We start from the raw sequence: 18,904 nt of genomic DNA, 5'->3' as shown, positions 1-18,904 counted from the left end.
ATATATATATATATAAATATGAATTTATTAACCTTTTATAATATTTAAAAGGCATTTAGATATACTAATTATTAATTTTACTAGTATCCTAGAGTTTATTGCATTTTGTTTTTGTAAAGCTTTCATAATTTTCTACATTTTTGTATATCATTGAGTTCGTGGCGTAATTTCCTTCATATATATTTTATGTGAACTAAATTGATATGATTATAAGATAATAAAGTAAAAAATTTATCATGATTTAAAAAAATTATCTTTTTACTTTTTTATTTTCACTATATTTTGGATATTAATATATATTTGAGATTTTGTTAAAAAGTAAATCTATTGAAAAACAATCTGTTTCCTTTGAATACTTATTCTAATTTTAATATCTCACTTGAGAATTTAAAAAATTTTTTAAAATTTTGTTGTCAAGTTTTATTTCTTCATGAAATCAACAATTTTTGTATTTTAATTTAAAAGTAAAATTCTTCAATATGGCTCGCTGTCATAATCAACATAATTTCATTTAGATTATGCAAAAATTTTATAACAATTTTCTGAAATTATATTATATTTAATATTATTATAACAAGCGTACAATTTTTTAAAATTTCTTGTACAACTATCTTTTCACTTTGACTACCATCAATAAACAGATTTCATCTTTTCAATGACTTTGCTCGCGGATATATACTGATTTAATATTAGAATGTATAACAGTTAAATATTTTATACATGTTTTGTGATATAATATTTAAAATAAAAAAAAATACAATTATAAAGTAAATACAAATATAGTGTGTTTCATGTAATCAATCAATTTTGGTTTGACATTAACATGAAAATTTTAGAAAATTATCCTTATATTAAAACATTTTTTTTTATAGAATAATATAATAGGCTTTTTTAAAATTATGATGATTTTTTAAATTTTGTTAATTTTTTAATTAAATGTAATTACACTTTTTGAAGAATTTATTTCATTAAACAATGAAACAACAATTAAAATAATGTTTTATGTTCTCACACGTGTCAGATACTTTAGAAATTAAAAATTTGCACAAGCAATAATTAATGGAAAAGTAATAAAATCTGTCCATCATTAACTTTTTTTATTAGCTCTATTATTTATGAGCTTTTTATGAAGAATTTCGTTTATCTATAAACATATTCCAATGATAAAATATAATCGAATATATTTTATTAATTTTTCTAAATCACGAGATATATGTACAACTAATCGTATACTTATGTATGCTATGTATATAATAAATATATGTATATATGATTTGTGTATGTCAACTTATTTTCCAATTTCTAATGATCATTTTTTAATCAAAATTTTTCCATTACTTTCAACTCCACTTTTATTTCAATACTACATTATCAAAGTACGACATATGTTAGAAATAATTGTTAGAATTAACTTAGGAAGTTACCAGAAAAATTATACAATAATGAATATTAAAGCTTTCAATTTGCACATAAAAATTTTAAATGCTGAATAAAGAAGTATTCTGGCATATAATTCTTACATAGAAGAAAATTGTACGAGAGAGAGAGAGAGAGAGAGAGAGAGAGGGAGAGAGAGAGAGAGAGGGAGAGAGAATAAGAATAAAAAAAAGAAATAAGGTTTTTCTATTGAACTGGAAGAAGCAGTGCTATTCTTCAAGACTGTTTTTCCTTAGTTCGCATTTTGAATGCTAATTCGAATACATATAGAATTAATATGAAATTCGTTCTCTTTCGCTAACAATGATAAAATATGCATACCAACGCAAGTGTCTCATTAATGTAATAAACTATTTTATTTTGCTATTTAAAAATCTAATCGACATAAACAAATCATTTTTCGAGTTCGCATTTATTGAACGAAATGTAATTTTTGTTATTGCTCAACAATGATCGCGCTTGATTAAATAAAGCTAGAGATAAGCCGTGGAAAACATTTGGCTTTGTGACATATCTAATGTCAAACGATACGAATTTTCGAAAGTTAATCCATAGCAATCCTGTGCATATGGACGACAGGACAATCACGTAACCGAGGAAGCTATTCGTGAACATGGGATCTTGTAACCAGAGAATAACGAGATAAAAATATTTTTCTCTCTCTTGCATTCTCCGTGTGAAGTTATTATTACACAAAACATATTCCCGGTTTTGAAATAAAATAAAATTGACGAACAACTATAGGTGAGTAAATTTAAATAAAGCACTTTGTTCCAATAGGAACAGATGTCCATTAAAGAAGAAAGAAGAATATCCTTGTTTCATCTCGATTCACCTCATTTTATCAAATTATAATCAGATCTTAAGATCTTGTCGTTAAATCGATCGGTTTCTTCGCAGCTGAATTTTCTGCATCACTGGCATTGTCTATTTCATCGTCTATTTCCTTTTGTAAACGATCGGGTGTCGCGACGGTTTTCATGGAAAGATCCATCGGATTATCTTGCGGTGGTGAGCAAGTGACTTCCCGTTCCGGGCTGCACTCGGTTGAGTTATCTTCGGAAAGCATTCTCTTCCGCGGTCTTTCCGACGTTTGCTCGCTCTTTAGGACCATATCTAAGCAGAATCGGTCGTTATTGTTATTTTTTTCGTAGGAGTTGTCTTTGTTATAGGCTAACGACGTTGAGATTCTTAACGCGGTCGTCGTAGCTGTGGTCGTGGTCACGGTCGACGTCGTGGCAGTTGTGGGTTCGTCGTTTTCATCACTCGTAGTCACTGGCGAACGTTGTGGCATACTGGACGGATGATTCGCCATGAGATGATGTGGTGTGTTGTGTGACGCATATACGTGAGCGTAGGGTGGAAATATGGCGATGCTAGGTGGTGGTATGAAAGGCGACGGCAAAAGAGACATACCGCTGAGAGGAAAGCCTAATGGCAGACTCAGAGCAGACAAATCAACTGGTGGCAAATGCGGAAGCGGTCGGATACCGGGATGTCCGGCGAAGGCCGCTCTCCTTTCAGAAACATCGACAGAGCTGTCGCTATTGTGGGACTCGGGTGAACTTATGTTAGGTGAGTTGGAGTTTTTGTAATCGTCCGCGTTCATCATCAAGGTTTCGTCCCTACACTGATTACCATGAATACCATGGATAGGCGAACTTGTTGGATTACGTTGCTGTTGCGATAGTTGATGCGACATGAGAATAGCTGGTTGATAGTGTTGCTGCTGATGTTGCTGACGCTGTTGCAGTGGCTGCTGCTGTTGCATCTGATGTTGCTCTAGCTGTTGTTGTTGTTCTTGTTGCTGTTGCTGCTGTAATAGACAGTGGATTTTGAACCAGTTTGACCTGCGACCGTATCGCGAACCAGATTTAGACATGCCGACGAAGATGCATTTCCTTAAGCGACAAGATTTACATGCGGTACGATTCTTCTTATTTATCACGCACTTGCCATCATTCTTGCAGTCGGCGATGCTGTTCAAGTTGTTGTAGGAGCGCCCGAAGAAAGACTGCAACAATAAGAATCATAGTCGAGCTAATTAGCATTAATGTATACGAAATGCGTTAGTTTGCGCGCTTTAAAAATGAATAATAATAAATTAATATATCAAGTTGATGCAGTGATATAAAATATAAAAGAAAATATGATATATAATTACATTAGAAGACGCGTAAATAAATCATTTTTTAATAAAACATTCAATTATATACAAAAAGTAAAAATTTAATTTTATTTGTAAAATATCAAATGCAGGAAATAAAGAATAGCATATTTATTGTTTCAGAAAAAGAAATGAAAATGTATGTCGTATTTTTTGCGAGGATATTTTTTTTACAACATTACTAAATTTCAAAACTTTAAGTTCTTCGGAACGAAAATAAAACTTGAAATATGCAACGCATTTTTTACAATTTCAATTTGTAATTCTAGGAATAATTTTTGTTGTAAAAAAACAATTGTTGTGAAAAAATAGTTTTGTTAAAATATTTAAAAATTTAGTTAAATTTGAAAATAATTTTGTTGGGTTCAAAATGATGACAATTAAACTATAGTAAATTGTTAAAATGTTAATGCAAAACTTATTGCTCTCATCATGCTTGAGTTTCCTATATAATTATTTCAATGAGCCAACAAAATTATTTTCAGATCTGTATTTACCAAAATTTTTAGACATTTCAGCAAAAACCAATTTTTCTGTTTCCTAGGAGTATGCGATGCTTCTGTTTAAAATAATATGAATAAAAAATAAAATCATGCTATATGGATTCATCATCGATTCGTCGTCAACGGTATCTTGGAATCATCATGCAAGCCACGTTCCAGCGAGAACGGCGAAGAGAGACGAAAGACTTGTGGAAACTATCGGCGCGACACTGCAACAAACGGCATTGTAACACTTGTAACAAGTACAACGCCGGAGTCGTTAGCGTGTAACCGTACACTCTCGTTGTCTCATTCATGGCGCACGAGCGGGAGAGGAGAGGTGTGGCGGGGTCGATGGTCGGGGCGCGTGCGGCCTGCTGTTCTCGTGCTAATTGCCCAAATGGTGCAATTCCACGTGATTCCGACATTACGCTCGTTGCTTTCGTACCGGAGATGGGGAACAACGATCCCCACTCGTTTATGTTTCTTTCTCTCTGTTTCTCTCTTTTTGCATAGACACAATCTATATATCTCATGATAGTAGTAGTATATAATGAACGTAGTCTTAATTTAATTCTAAGATAGGTCCTTTCTGATAACAAAACAATAAATTGCCAAATTGCGTTTCACACGGAGAAAATATTTTATAGAATACTCTCTCTCTCTCTCTCTCTCTCTCTCTCTCTCTCTCTCTCTCTCTCTCTCTCTATTCTAAGAAATATATATAATAATATTATATATTAATTTTGTGCAAGATGTTAAACGGTTTAAAATGTATCGCTATCGTTGCCAACTATTACTTTTTATAGTCAGATCGTTGCGAGACTACAGTTTCGGCTCGCCTCGCTTGGATTGATGGCTAGAATTTCCCAATCGTCGTGGTTTATATGTCGCTCGGTGCATAGCAGACTGTCACATCGCGAATCGGCGTTTAAAGGGACGAATGCGGCCGCGTTGTCCACTTTCGCTTTTTCTGCCTGTACGCACGGCATATTATTAATCGTTTCTGGTTCGTTTGTCCTGGAAACGAGCTCTTCCTGCGGCCTGGTGGTCCCGATGCGCGCATTGCCGAGACCTATGGGCCGGCATCGCGTTCCACTTATTTTCGCCGTCGATGTCGTCGTCGTTTGTCCTCCACCTTCTTGCCGGGGGCGACGCTTACGCGAGAAAGAAAAGGAACGCGCGACGCTTCAGAAGCGATGACACAATTGAGAAAATGCTACCGTTATTATCTGTTCCCCTTTCCCCGGACCCCGGCTGTACGTCCCCTTCGTTCGTCGCGCACGCTGAAGTTATGCAAACGGTCCTACTTGGAAGCCACGCTATGCTCGTTTCGTATTACTACGTTTGGACAATTATTGGGTCTTTGGGGAAACTCATTTAGTATGCTCACGAAATAGAAAAAAAACAAAGAATTTTGAAAATTAGAGTGGTATCTCGCCGTACACTTATAAATTCGAATGGATTTAGAGATAGTTATCGACCAATGGTCGACGGCTGTGATGCTAACGAGCGGAAGTTAATAATTATTCGAAATAAATTTGTCTCTTTATTTCTCCCTTAATCCTGCCTCTTTTGCCTTTCATAGTGAGCGTTCAGCTACGATGTTTGTAATTCCACATTTAAGAGTTTAATTAAGAGCTAATTATTCAACAGGAAAAGAGAGCAAGACTCTAGGCGCACGCGAGAAGTCCCCCTTTTTCGTTCTGATTGCTGGGCCGCCTCGAGACGCCGTTTCCGGCGCTTCGCACTTGTCCGCCACAATTGTTTCCGCCCTAGTTCACGGTTACGTCAGCACGACATTGTTTCGTTTCGTTATTTTCGTTTTCAGGCCCATCGTAGCATGTCAGCTCTCCCTCCTCCGCGCGACCCGCGATCCTCCCCCGTCGTCAATGTTTTTCTCGCTTCAGCTCGTTCCTCGAGCACTTCACGCTTCGAGCGAGCGACTTTTTCATCGCTGATGCGACGCAGAGATCAGTTTGTTGCGTTTTAACTGAATCACACGCACGTACATTCGTTGCTTTCGGACCATCTCGGATCAGGTTGACACGCATGCCTGGCCGAACGTTTAACCTCGGCCACGGAGCGTTTCGTGAAAGCGATCGTTCGTTGCCGGCTTGTGGGCTTTTGCGAAACCGCGGGAAAGATCGTCGCCCTGGCAGCGCAGTTCTCCATCGCAGCGACCGAGAAAGAGCGTAAATAAATCAGTGAGGAAAACTCGGCTATTAGAGCGACAGATCAGGAACGAGGTTCTTTCCTCTCGATCGTGGACTCGCTTTTTCGACGGTGAGACTGATTTCCTTTACGTCCATTGCCTCTCGGTAGAGTGATTCTCTGGAACGCGGGTCTCTCTTTATGGATATCTCGAGCATACGACGCAAAGTACAAGATACAAGTTCGGATTCGATCTTATCATTTATGTTTCACTCAATTTGCATATACCAGCGTTTTTCAATTTTTCTCAATTAACACATTAAATGACGAGCTAAATTTATCGAAGTAAAAATAGTGATATATCTTTTATTAGATATCGTAAACACTATAATTTAATAACATAATTTAAGTACAATAATTTCCAAAATTTTCATAATTTTTATTTCGCGCCTTACTTTTTTTTTATTTCTAAATTTTTTTACTTTTTTAATCTTTTCTAAAATTTTTACGGTACACTTTGGAGATTTTCTGTGATGTATCAGTGAGTCGTGATACATCGGTTGAAAAACTCTGGCATAATACTTTTTAATTAAAACAATTTTTAATGATATTATAATTATGTAATGTAAGTATTAAATATTTATATAAAAAATAAATTTTAGATAAAAAGTATATTTTAAAAGTATATTTTACTGTCGAGATATGATCTGTAGTGATGTGAATTTAAATTTAAATAGACCAAAAAATTCGCGTTATATAATCGCATGTTGATTGGTTTTGAATTTACTCTTTTACTCTTGCGCTGCGTAATTATGTAAAAGAGAAAAAAGAAAGACAGAGAGAAAGAGAAAAATTAAATAGTAAGACTCACCTTGCAACCCTCGCAGGTGAATGCACCGAAGTGGAAGCCAGCCGCTGGTTCGCCACACACCTTGCACTGTTGGTTCATCTGCAATAGGATTATAATCGATTTCTGAGTGCATTGACAAATTGGCTGTGTACAAATAAATTATTTTGCATTGGAATGTGAAGACACTACTTCGACAATTAAATCAGAAAAACATTTTTGATGTTAAAGACATCCTCCTGTCCAGACAGAAATCTCGTTGTTCAGTATAATTTAAATGTTTGTAATACCATTTTATATAATAATTTAAAGACTTACTGCAACAATGAGTTAACCTACATTTCATTACATTAAAAATAGAGAAAATAAACTCTAAAGTTAAAGTGAGATAGGAAACTGGATATCAGCACAATTGAAAAGCAATAGGAGAACAGGGAACAGATATATCAGAAACCGTATAGTAATATTATTCCTTTCTCGTTCCTTTTGCCTATGCTTTCCAATGTAGACTTAACACACATTTTTATGTTAGAAAATGTAGGTTAACCCACTGTTACACTAAGCCCTTCAATTTATTTTTTCTCTTAGCATTGACTCACAGGTAGAAAAATCCAATTGATATTGACATAAGTTGTACACACAATTTTTCTAACATATTATGTATTGTTCTATTTTTTAGATTTTTCAAATATAGAAGTTAGTAAAAGAGAACGGTTAGAAGAGAACATTTTCATTGATAATAAAGAAAAAAAAAATATATACAGGTATATACATACATAATCAAAATTATCAATTGTAAACAAGATAATTGTATACAACGATATCTAAATTAATTCTATTCATTAGATGTATTGTCTTTGTGAATTGTCTATTAAAAAACAGTATTAAGATGACAAAGGCAAAACTTGCGGCGAAAATGTTTTCAAGTATCTTTGCCCTATGTTTAAATAATTTATTTAGTTTTTCACTTAGTCCTTGATGTTACATTCTCGTATATTTTCCGAATGATTCTACGATTTGTGAAAAAAAGTTGTTGGGAAATATTAGAAACTAACGGACTATTAGGTATACTAAACTATTTGCTACAATCGTGCGATGCTTCTTCTAATGAGTCGTTTCCTACACGACGGAAACGAAAAGTAGATCGGACGCGCGGTATCTTTGACAAGTCGACGATGCAATCTTTATCGTTCGCCTACACCGATCGAGCGCACGATTGAGTAAGAGAAGAAGCGCGTTGCATAAGCGCGCCGCTTTGCAGTGCAGCGCGAGCGCGAATCGCTGGATCGTGGCAAAGCGGTGTGTGTTACGTTCAACGAGCGGAAAACTCTTGCGCGCTTGCTTTTTTTCTTTCTCGTCTGTCTCTATCTCTCCTTCTCTCTCGTGCCCGTTCCTATCGAGTTCCTCGCCAACTCCTTTCGCCTTCTTTGGTCGATCGTCCAGAAAACGGACCGTGGCTCCGCGGTCTCGTTTTCACACCTCGTCGCTCTTATTTCACGCTATGATCCCTTGCACAACGTTCATTTGTGTAGGCCAGCGGAACGATACCGCGATCGGAAACAGACGGGACTGGCCTCCTATCATAACATTTCTTCATATGTCTCCTCTTTTTATTATGTATCGTTTTCCTGATCTCTTCTCGTTCGACCGTTTGCAATATGTTTCCTACATTCTTTGGACATTTTTCTATCAAAATGTTTAACGATCATGAAAATATGGGACAATAATGATGACCCAAATGTTTACTGCGGTCTCAGGGCACAACCTCTAACGACTTTCATACGTGACGGACTGTCGCTAAATGGGAAAGTAAATTTCAACTAATGGAAAAGACATTTACGTTGTTTGATCAACGGAATCTCTCCTGACCTACACCCAACAGTCGTTGACACTTATCATTTACGGATGCTGTCGTTTCTGCTGCAGCATACCTACGCGGTTCACGCTTGCAATTCTGTGTTTGTTTTTTTTATAGTTTTATATTTTTTTTATCTCACTTTGATGCATTCATAACTTCCTATCGCGCCAATCACGCAACAATCACCGTCGCGGGAATATTTCACGGTGGTCGATCTGTTTGATGTGAAATCCGTTTCTCGCCTGATAATTTATTCTTTATTATTTCGAGTCACGTTCAGGGCGTAGATATCTCTTCTTACGTGATCGTTCTGTCATCACAATTTATGATATTTTTCTAACGTCGTCGAAAAATCGGCGGTATCGCGGCTTGCTCGATGGCGCTCGACGACCGACAAAACCGAGCGACGTCGCCGAGCGTCTCTCAACCGTAGTCAAATTATTCGGTATAATTTCATTAGCGACAACTTCAAGAGTTCTTATTTTGTAAGTCTAATTGCTTGAATTTTTCACAGATAAAGGCTGCATGATATTCCTTTGATGAACAGATATGATCCAACGGCATCTGATCAATGGCAACCTGCGTTGATTAGAGGTGTGCATCCGGTAACAGGTAAGTCTCACTTGATGATTTCTATGCATGGCAATGTGTTCCATGCCGATGCAATTGCGATGTTTAAATGATATTGTTGTCGTGCCGAGATGTCGCAACAGAAACACAACACAATGTAGTCAGATAAAATCAAATTGGGTTAATGGATTAGATTCCGCGTAATAATGAAAGAAATCATGAAACATACATAATTATATATATTATTAAAAATATTAGATTAAAATTAGAAGAAAATTAAAAAATATTAGATTATAAACTATAAATAATCAATAAATTGTACATTTTTGTATAGAAAGAACAGTTTGCTCAAATATTTAAAGTTAATGTAGATAAAATAATTTTGAAAATAATTTTGATTCATATTTGATTCATTAAAATGTTCATGTAGGACATTCAAGTTGATTGTTTAAGCTAATTTTAAAACTGTTTGCAGCATTATCATTAATATTTAAGAATTCTAAATAACTATTTTGGTGGTTCAACAAAGTTATTTTTATATATGTATCTAATTTTTCTTTGTATCTAATTTTTTTAGATACTTCAACAAAACTGTTTTTTCTGTATGTGTTTTTTTTAAATACTTTATTTTATAAAATTATTTGTTATTCTATATTATTTATTTATAATATTCCTAAATACGACATAATTTGAAAATAATTTTTAAGCTAACGTATAGCATAGTTTATCAAGTACATTTATGTAGAACTAAATAATTTTTACAGAAATATTGAGGATAAAAATCTTGAAGGTTAAAGAATCGATAAAAATAGACAAGAAGACAGGAATGTCCTTTTATTCGCGGTACCTATGGACGACGTTCTGGTTTTACCCAGCGATTAATAAAAGCTATCTAGTATCTATCTATCTTACTTCGCGAGAATTATTCGGCGTAATCGGGAATTTTACAATTACGTCCGGCGACGATAAGTGGTCGCCGCGCACTTGTTATGCCGATCTCCGGCCGACGTGGTCGGCGCATGTAAATAGCTGATTCACGGCTCTGTAATCGTAATAGCCCGCGCGACTTTGGACGCAGTATTAAAGATTGCGAGCTATTATTGTGTGTCTTCTTCTTTTCAATTTTCCGACAATCTTATGTTTCCTTGTGGCAACGAGAGAGTTTGACTCTTATCTTTTTTACGCTAATCATAATGAGACGCTGCAATCACAACACCCGGACACGAGAATGCGAACCAGAGGTCTGTATGTAATGTAAACCAACCGGATAGCTTCGATTTGTGTCGAACGACGATGGCGGTCCGCTTTTGCGGATGTAAAGGTGCTCTCGACATACAACGACAAGACTTGGTACAGATTATCACTACCAGCGGATCTCGGCGGCAACGATCATCGCCAAGATCGTCGGAGACCGCCACGAGGCTTGACCTTGTGGACCGCGTGCAATTGTTGGCCTGCCAAACAGGCCCAGGCGAGCCGTGAGAATCATAACGTACACCCGCGCAAAGTCTCTGCCCGATGATCATTGATGATGGCTGCGAGGTGAACATCTGTCAAGGTGCTTATAAAGCGATCGTTCGTCATAATTTCTGCGAATCACACTGTTTGTTCTTCTTTTCTATATTGATTTTCTCGATCATTCACTATTTTATCATAAAAAAAGATCTTTCTTATAGATCTTTCTCGTAGAGTAGAGTTTACTTTTAAGTTTGATATGAGATTTTTTTAGGCGCACAGTATTAAATTTAATCTAAATTTAATCGAAATCGTAATTTAATTGAATTGTATGTTCCCTTGTTAAAGGGAAGGCACGCAATAACGAGAGAGAAAAACTACTTAAATAGAAATAACATTACATTATTATGCAAGATAATTTTATGTTTTCGCTAAACATCGAAGCGCAGTGAATCTTAACAAATCGAGTAAAAAGAATTTTATGATCACAATAATTATTAAATGATCGTAATTCCGAAACATGTGACAACAGAGTCGCATAAGAATGTACGTACCATAAAAGAAATAAAACTGTAATCAGCCAGTCTATATGCTCTGCATCTCGTAGTAGAGTCGATACTTCAGAATTACGGAAGACAGAAGTAGACTACACAATTTCCAGAAATTCCAGAGATATGACGCAATTATTCGAAAGAGACGAAAAACATGTGATAAAGGAAAAAATATTGTCTTTTCAATAATGTCGATACTTAAATTTCATTCACTTCGTTTAGATAAAGTGAAAAGATGAATTCAATAAATTCTATAAATTAAGTATATCTTTCTATATAGAGAAAAGATTTTTTTTTCTGTTAACTTAATAAATAAATAACAGCATTATAAATAATCGGAAATGCGTGACTTTCACACTAATTTGAAATTTTTTGAGTTGTGATTTTTTATGATGCTACATGTAAAAAGGAAAGGTTAAAACACAAACGCTTTTGGAAAAGAATTTTGCTAAAGTACACAAACGCTTTAGAAAAGAATTTTGCTTTGCCATTACAATATTTTAATTGCTTTTAATTCTTACGAATCTAAGATAAATGTCCTTATATTTATTTTTTTAGGAGAAAGCACGAGTTCTTCTTGCTAAAAAGAAGAAAAACGGGTATTCTGATGTATTTTTTATCGCATTTTTTTTAAGCCGACAAAAAAATATTCGCTTCACTCTTTCTCGTTAGTGAAAAGTTTTGCCATTTTATGCATTCTGTTCCAAGACATAAAGGTTTTTTTATGAGAAAAAAGGGAAATATATTCGAAGGGTTCTTTTCTAACTCTATTTTTATGAGTTACTTTAGTTAAGGTTGAAACAGTAAAAAACATACGATGTATAGGGTTCTTGTTGTTAGCAAAAGTTACTTTCTTTTTTATTTTTCGCGAAAAAACTTATCTCGATAGAATTGCATTGGACCCGCACACAAAACGTCCCGCCGGCCGACGGCGATTCTTCTCGCTATCTCTTGATGCTATCGTTTAAATCACTCGCTCATCTATTCACGCAAATTATCTAGATGAGCATTTATCGATCGTCCTGCGGGGAAGCGATTCCGGCATCGTGCAACCTCATCTCGGCGATGACTCTAGTTTGCAAAGAGTGACTTCCGTTCTTTCGAAACGAAACGGCGTTCCGCAGCGCGGCGTTCTGCCGGCGTTCGGCCTTCGCATTGCGCGCGACGCAATGCACCGCGGCGCTATTTCCGATTCTATTGTCGTAATCGGCCCTCGATCGAACGCACGGACGATTCGTCGCGGCGCGATGCCGCGAATAAATTCCACGGTTTACGAAGACGAACGGGCAACGTACGCGCGTTCATCAGGACTGACGAGCCGCGACCGAAAACTCATCGCAGTGCCTAATCCGCGACGAACCGATTGCCTGGCGGATTCTCATCGCTCTCGCGTGCTCGATCACACTGTCGTTTCCGAGGCATGACGCAGAATTACACGGTTCAATATCATTAAGACTGCATCAAATACGATTACCGAGCGCAAGCATATCTAGTAAATTAGTTATTGCACTCAACATATGATAACGCGCGTTGAAAGTTAACTGCACGGAAAAATTGATTTTGTTGAAAGATTTAAAATTTTGCTGGATTATATACGGATCTGAAAAGAATTGTGTTACACCATCAAAATCTGTTAGAAATTCAAACTAGAATATCTTGCTAGAATATCAATATTTTTTGCAGCACTGATCATTTTCTAATTTCTATAATTATTTTGATAGTTCAACAAAATTATTTTCAGATTTGATCAACAAAATTTTAGATCTTTCAACAAAATTATTCTTTCCGTGTGGATATATTTTATGCTAACAACAAGCTGAATCGCTGAATGACATATCGCGGTCTCTATGTTACGTGGCTTCAAATAAATGTCTTCTAAATCATTTTGTATATACATAATTTTTTGACACATTATTAGACTGATGTTTCTGAAAAATAATATCAAGAATAATGAGATGTCGCGTTCGATAGGCAATATTGTTTCTTGCGCACAAATCCTGAATTTAACTTTCAAACAATTAGATTATCACAAAATATTACGTACTTTTATTATTATAATGGATTAACGTTGTGCAGATATGACCATTATTCGGCAGTGATTTCAGATAGAACATTCCATTGTATCACAATTATTTCTCGAGGAATTGTCTCCTGATACACTTCTCCATTTTAGTAAGATTTTGTCCATTGTCCTCAGGCGTTCACAGGAACAAGAAGCAAAATGACACAAAAACGCAGGATCAGTCACACAACTACATTCTCACTAAAACGAGAACACTTTTGGAAAAGAGTCTCTCATAATTAACAACTTGACAACTCTATTAAGCACTGTTCGAAATTGTTTGTTTGTTGAGAAGTCACTACTCTATTTTTGCGGGCAGTTCCGGAACTTTGGATTGATGAAATCAGATGAAATGTCTATGTATCTTCTATTTAAACTCCGTCACTCTACTTAAAACTTCTTTCACGCATAACAGGTTGCAAACCGACTGATGGCGAACGTGAGTCTTTGCGATTGGCAAGACCGGATAACGGAAGAAGATGAAGACTCTTGACGCGCCGATGACCGTTAGGTGAATGACTTTGGTAGGCGAGGGTGTCCACATCGATTCTTGAATCGACCCCCACTTCTGTACGTTTATTTTCCGTGGTCCCACTTCGACTGCCGGATCGGTTCTCCACTCGCTCGCTCGCTCGCTCGCTCGTTTGCTGCGCAGCTCGCTCGTGCGCTCTTGTAAGTATATCTCGAATGGGCCTTATAGGCATACTGTGCGTCAGATCAGCGGAGAAGCATGCACAGTCTAGCCGAGTGGTACAGGTGGGTTGTGGGTCCTGTCAGACCACTTGGTGGGGATTCTGCTGGAGGGACCGGATAATCCTTCTCCAGTTCATGGTGGGGGTTGATGAGGGAGGGGCTTCGCTTGGTACCCTCTCTTCTCGTCTTTTCCTACTCCTTTCCTCATGTCACCTCCTATTCTTTTCAATATATCTACATGTATAATCATTTGTGGGTTCTCAAAGTTTGCGATATTGACAAGCCACACTTTTTTATTCATTCCTTCTGAGAGAGACTTTTTTATACTCTATCATCATGTTTCAGTTGAAAATAGCGATTAAAATTAGAAAATATAAAAGCACAATGCAAAAAATTGTTATTTATGAAACGGATTTGTAATGTTTTAAAAATAAATTTGTGTGTGTGTGTGTGTGTGTGTGTGTGTGTGTGTGTGTGTGTGTGTGTGTGTGTGTGTGTAGATAGCAATATAATCACTACACAAGAACAACTGCTACAAATTACTTTATTACAGCTACACGCGTTTTGTAACCGTCGTTAGAGTTAATTGGTTCTTTTTGTAGTAGGAAGATCTGGGACTCATTAATCTTTTTTTTCTCGAAATTAACCAAAGTTTATGATGAACAAAAAAAGAGACATCAATTAAATATCCTAAATTTTTGATATCCGTTATTATGTGGTTAGTCCCTAAGAAAAAAAAAGATCTACTTTCGTTTTCGTCGCCTTCTTTTTTTTCTCTGTCTAATGTCGGTGAATTAGGGTCATTTTCGTGACTTTCTTCGGAGCAAGTTTATAACGTGGGAAAGTCCCATGGCTGCGACCACGACGGCGATGACGACGATACGTACGCTTCTGTATCAAGGGAAGGATTTACGGCAGTTTGCTTTACGTAATGGTTTGCTATTTAGAATGTGACATTTAATGCGAGACGTCGATTCTCGGTGCTGTGCGTCGAAACGATTGCATTACACACGGCGCGGTATTACTCCGTTCTACGATTCGACCAGAGCAAGTAAATCACGCACTTATATACATATCCGTGAAACGAGATGACTCTCGAGACACGTCCTTGGAGGGACGACCGTGACGGCATGGCGATCTCGGCTCGTGCTTGATGGCCGATTAAATTCAGTGCTTGTAACGAGCGATCACGCTCGTTCGCTTGCTCGTTTGTCGAGATTTTTCCTCGTGCGTGCACATAAATCGTGCCACTTTCCTTCGGCGTGTCTATCGAGCGATATTTCGATCGTGTAAAATTAAAATTTGCTCTTGCTTAAAAATTTCCCCATCGTCGAATAAAGACGCGAATTTATCCAATGACAAAATTATCTGCATTTAAAATAATAGTAATGTATCGAATTTTTATTACTTCACTTCACTATTATGCTATAATAAATCAAATCTGAGTACGAAACAATAATAAATTTGAATCACTCGAAGTCTGTATATGTCAAGAAATATGGTCAAGAGGACATAAAAGAAGCTAGAGGACTAAAAGAACCGCACGATAGACATATTTTTAAACGGGATTGAATGGATTTACCACTTTTTCTTTAATGTATCCTTTTTTCCCGCTAGAATCTGAACCGGCACTCTGAAGTACATTGCCCTACAAATCCTATTGAGTTTTTTTTATGTTTTCATAACTCAAGACTTTCAGTCTTTGTGTAGAAATAGAAAATCTACAGAACATCAAATATTTTTTAATAATTAATAATTTTGTTATGTCCGCATTGTTATTGGATATTCTCATAAGCTCAAATAACTAAAAAAAATCTACAGGACACTAAATATTTCCACATAATAATTATAATAATTTTGTTATATTTGTTAAATATAAAAAACTCAAATAACGTATTTAAGAAAAGGATTATTTATTATTACTATGTGAAAGAGGTGTCAGGATAAAATGATGGAAATGATATTGTAATGATGACACTCTGTATATTATTAATTAATATTGATACTTGATGAAAAATTTTTTATATTAATTAAAGATTAAATAAATTTCTTAAAACTTCAAGAAATATTGTGCATTTTTTCGTATTATTTTATTAATGAAAATTAAATTTAGTTTGCAAATTTTTCCAATGAGAGACGCAAGAATCAAATTGTTTATAATACTTTTGCAAATCAAAGAACTCTTAATTGTAGAAAGTATTGAATATTGTATAATTGTATAAAAGCAAATCACCCTCTTAAAACGATATTTAAAATATCTTTTCTGAGCAGCTTGCGTTTATTTTGAATGCTTTTTCCAGAAAAAGGATTTTTTTACAAACATATGGTATATATATTTATTGAACCCTTTCTCTTTAAATAGAATTTCTTTTTAATTCCTCCTTTTTTATCTGAAAGAAAAATTTGATTTTTCGGTAAACGTAGCGTGTCATTGGATGGCTTTGATTATTATAATAGAATAGAGTATCGGGTTTCAGCAAAGGATTTCATTATTGTTTTGTTCCCCGCTTCTCTTTTGGCACTGTTCCCAAGAAGTTAGTCTTCTAGCCTGCGGCTGAGAATTTATCTTACAAAGCCCTTTGCGTTTAAAGTAAGACTCGGACGAAACAGGTACATAAAGAATATTTCCCACTTCCCTCTTTCTTTTCTTCCTTTTTCTTTTTTTCTTGCGCGAACATGGGTCCCGCAATTACGCTCGCGCGATGAAAAGTAATTGCGCAACCCACGCTTCGTGACCTTTTCTCAACTTTGTTGTAGGCCACATGCATTCCTTAAAACACGCCGGTTATTCCACGATGAAATGATGCGCAGAGGTCGGAGGGGAATAGCACGCAACACGAATCTACTTCCTCGGCTACAGATGGAGCCACGAGCCTCGGCGCTGTTCTCACCACCCGTTTCTTCTCGTTATCCCGATCAATTGCGCGTGTTTTATATCCATTTCATAGCCCTAAATGATACAGTTTCTTCAATAATTTTATTTCATTGCTCCATTACATCATTTGTGCTTGTGTAGATTGAAAAAGAAGGAAAATGGACGGAAATGAAATAAAAGCGGTGAGGTTTGGCGTTACTTGTATGTTGTGAAAAGAATTACCATAATGAATGATATATACACGTACATTAAAAAAAAAAAAGATAATTCGAGAGCAGAAGAAGGGGGTACAATTCTTTATGCATTAAATATAGATATAGATAGATATATAATAAAAACTAAAATTTCTAAAACATAATTTTTATTGTATGAGACAATTTTTTTATTAATATAATTAAATATAAAATAATTTTAATTAATAAAACCAGATGTTTAATTTAAGATCATGAAGGTATATATGTTTTCTTAAAAGAATCTGATACCAGAGCTGGAAGAAAATTGAAATGAATTCAGTAGAAATATTTAAAGTATAAATCTACGAAAAATACTATTCAAAATCAGTTTTGCGTAGTAAATATAAAAAAGATAAATAATATAATTTATAATAATAAGATTGAAAGACTGTTTATGTTAGATATATTACTTTAAATACAAAGCGTCACTACAGTCTGAATATTAAGATGTTGAACTATTATATATATTCATTTAAATAAATTAATTTCTGAAATTAATTCATTTAAATCAATATGTATAATAGTTCAACAACTGAACATAGTTAAATAACTTAACATTCAGACTGTAGTGACGCTTCGTATTTAAAGTAATGTTTATATTTACTTTAAGTAAGACTTAAATATTTATTTGATATTTCCGTATTCATGGTTACACAAAATATTTTTATTTTCTATTTACTATTTTCTATTTCTACTATTTTCTCCGACACAGCCGGTAATGCTAGCTACGAAGTATTTATTTCTTATAATATCGCGTCATTAAATTAAATAGCCGTTATCAATTTGAAATTTACAAGAAAAAAATTTTAAAGAAAGTAATTAGAAAAATTGAATATACATTATTAAGCGTTGTTGAATATATGTATCAAACAGTGAGATAAAATATTAAATAATCGAAGTTGATCATATTATAGAGAAAAGATCGTATTATAAAAAATAAAAACTCGAGAATATTCTTTGTAGAGTTTTTTTCCGTTAAAATATCCTTGACGATAATTATTTTGATCAAATTTCTGGGTTAAATTCGTAAATGTGTTTCATCCGAAGATATAGAATGTTTATTTCCGTTTCTTGCAAGATAAACGCAAATCCGAATGCACACGAGCGTGACTGGACTTGTGCGGTAAGTGGAACGCTAATCACATATATCTCATGCAATCATGTTGTAAGATCGTTAATTAGTTTAGTATAACATTGTAGCGGTTTCACTAGTGCATTTATAACGAGGGAGCCTCTCGAAGCGGCTCGTTGGTCTAGGGGTATGATTCTCGCTTCGGGTGCGAGAGGTCCCGGGTTCAAATCCCGGACGAGCCCGTGGTTTATTTATTTTTTGCTTTTCTTTCATCATTCATTAATTCCTCAGAACACACGTATTTTTTATGGCTAAAGAAATATATGCATCCTTGAGATTAAAGCTTTTTGTTATTTTATTTTATCTTTTAAGAATTAACAATACATAAATTTTATACCGTGGATACAATATGAATTAGGCTACATGAATAGACTAAAAATGCCTAAAC

The 18,904-nt window shown here is 35.2% G+C and overlaps 1 protein-coding gene and 1 non-coding gene across 2 annotated transcripts; one reads left to right on the top strand and one right to left on the bottom strand.

Annotated features, from left to right (window-relative positions):
* Positions 1-2,101: 2,101 nt before the first annotated feature.
* LOC108690519 (knirps-related protein-like) lies at positions 2,102-13,726 on the bottom strand. The gene is made up of 3 exons (XM_018197852.1): positions 13,566-13,726; positions 7,112-7,189; positions 2,102-3,451 (listed from the first exon to the last, which is right to left on the bottom strand). The coding sequence occupies exons 2-3, from the start codon at positions 7,187-7,189 to the stop codon at positions 2,300-2,302; spliced, it is 1,230 nt and encodes a 409-aa protein (XP_018053341.1). The 5' UTR covers positions 13,566-13,726; the 3' UTR covers positions 2,102-2,299.
* Positions 13,727-18,626: 4,900 nt separating this feature from the next.
* Trnap-cgg lies at positions 18,627-18,698 on the top strand. The gene has a single exon. It is a non-coding gene; the product is annotated as a tRNA-Pro (tRNA).
* Positions 18,699-18,904: the final 206 nt, after the last annotated feature.

Source organism: Atta colombica, unplaced genomic scaffold (genome assembly GCF_001594045.1).
Source record: "Atta colombica isolate Treedump-2 unplaced genomic scaffold, Acol1.0 scaffold33, whole genome shotgun sequence".
Classification (NCBI taxonomy): domain Eukaryota; kingdom Metazoa; phylum Arthropoda; class Insecta; order Hymenoptera; family Formicidae; genus Atta; species Atta colombica.
The sequence above is the reverse complement of the archived record's forward strand: the minus strand, read 5'-3'. Positions and strand labels throughout refer to the sequence as shown.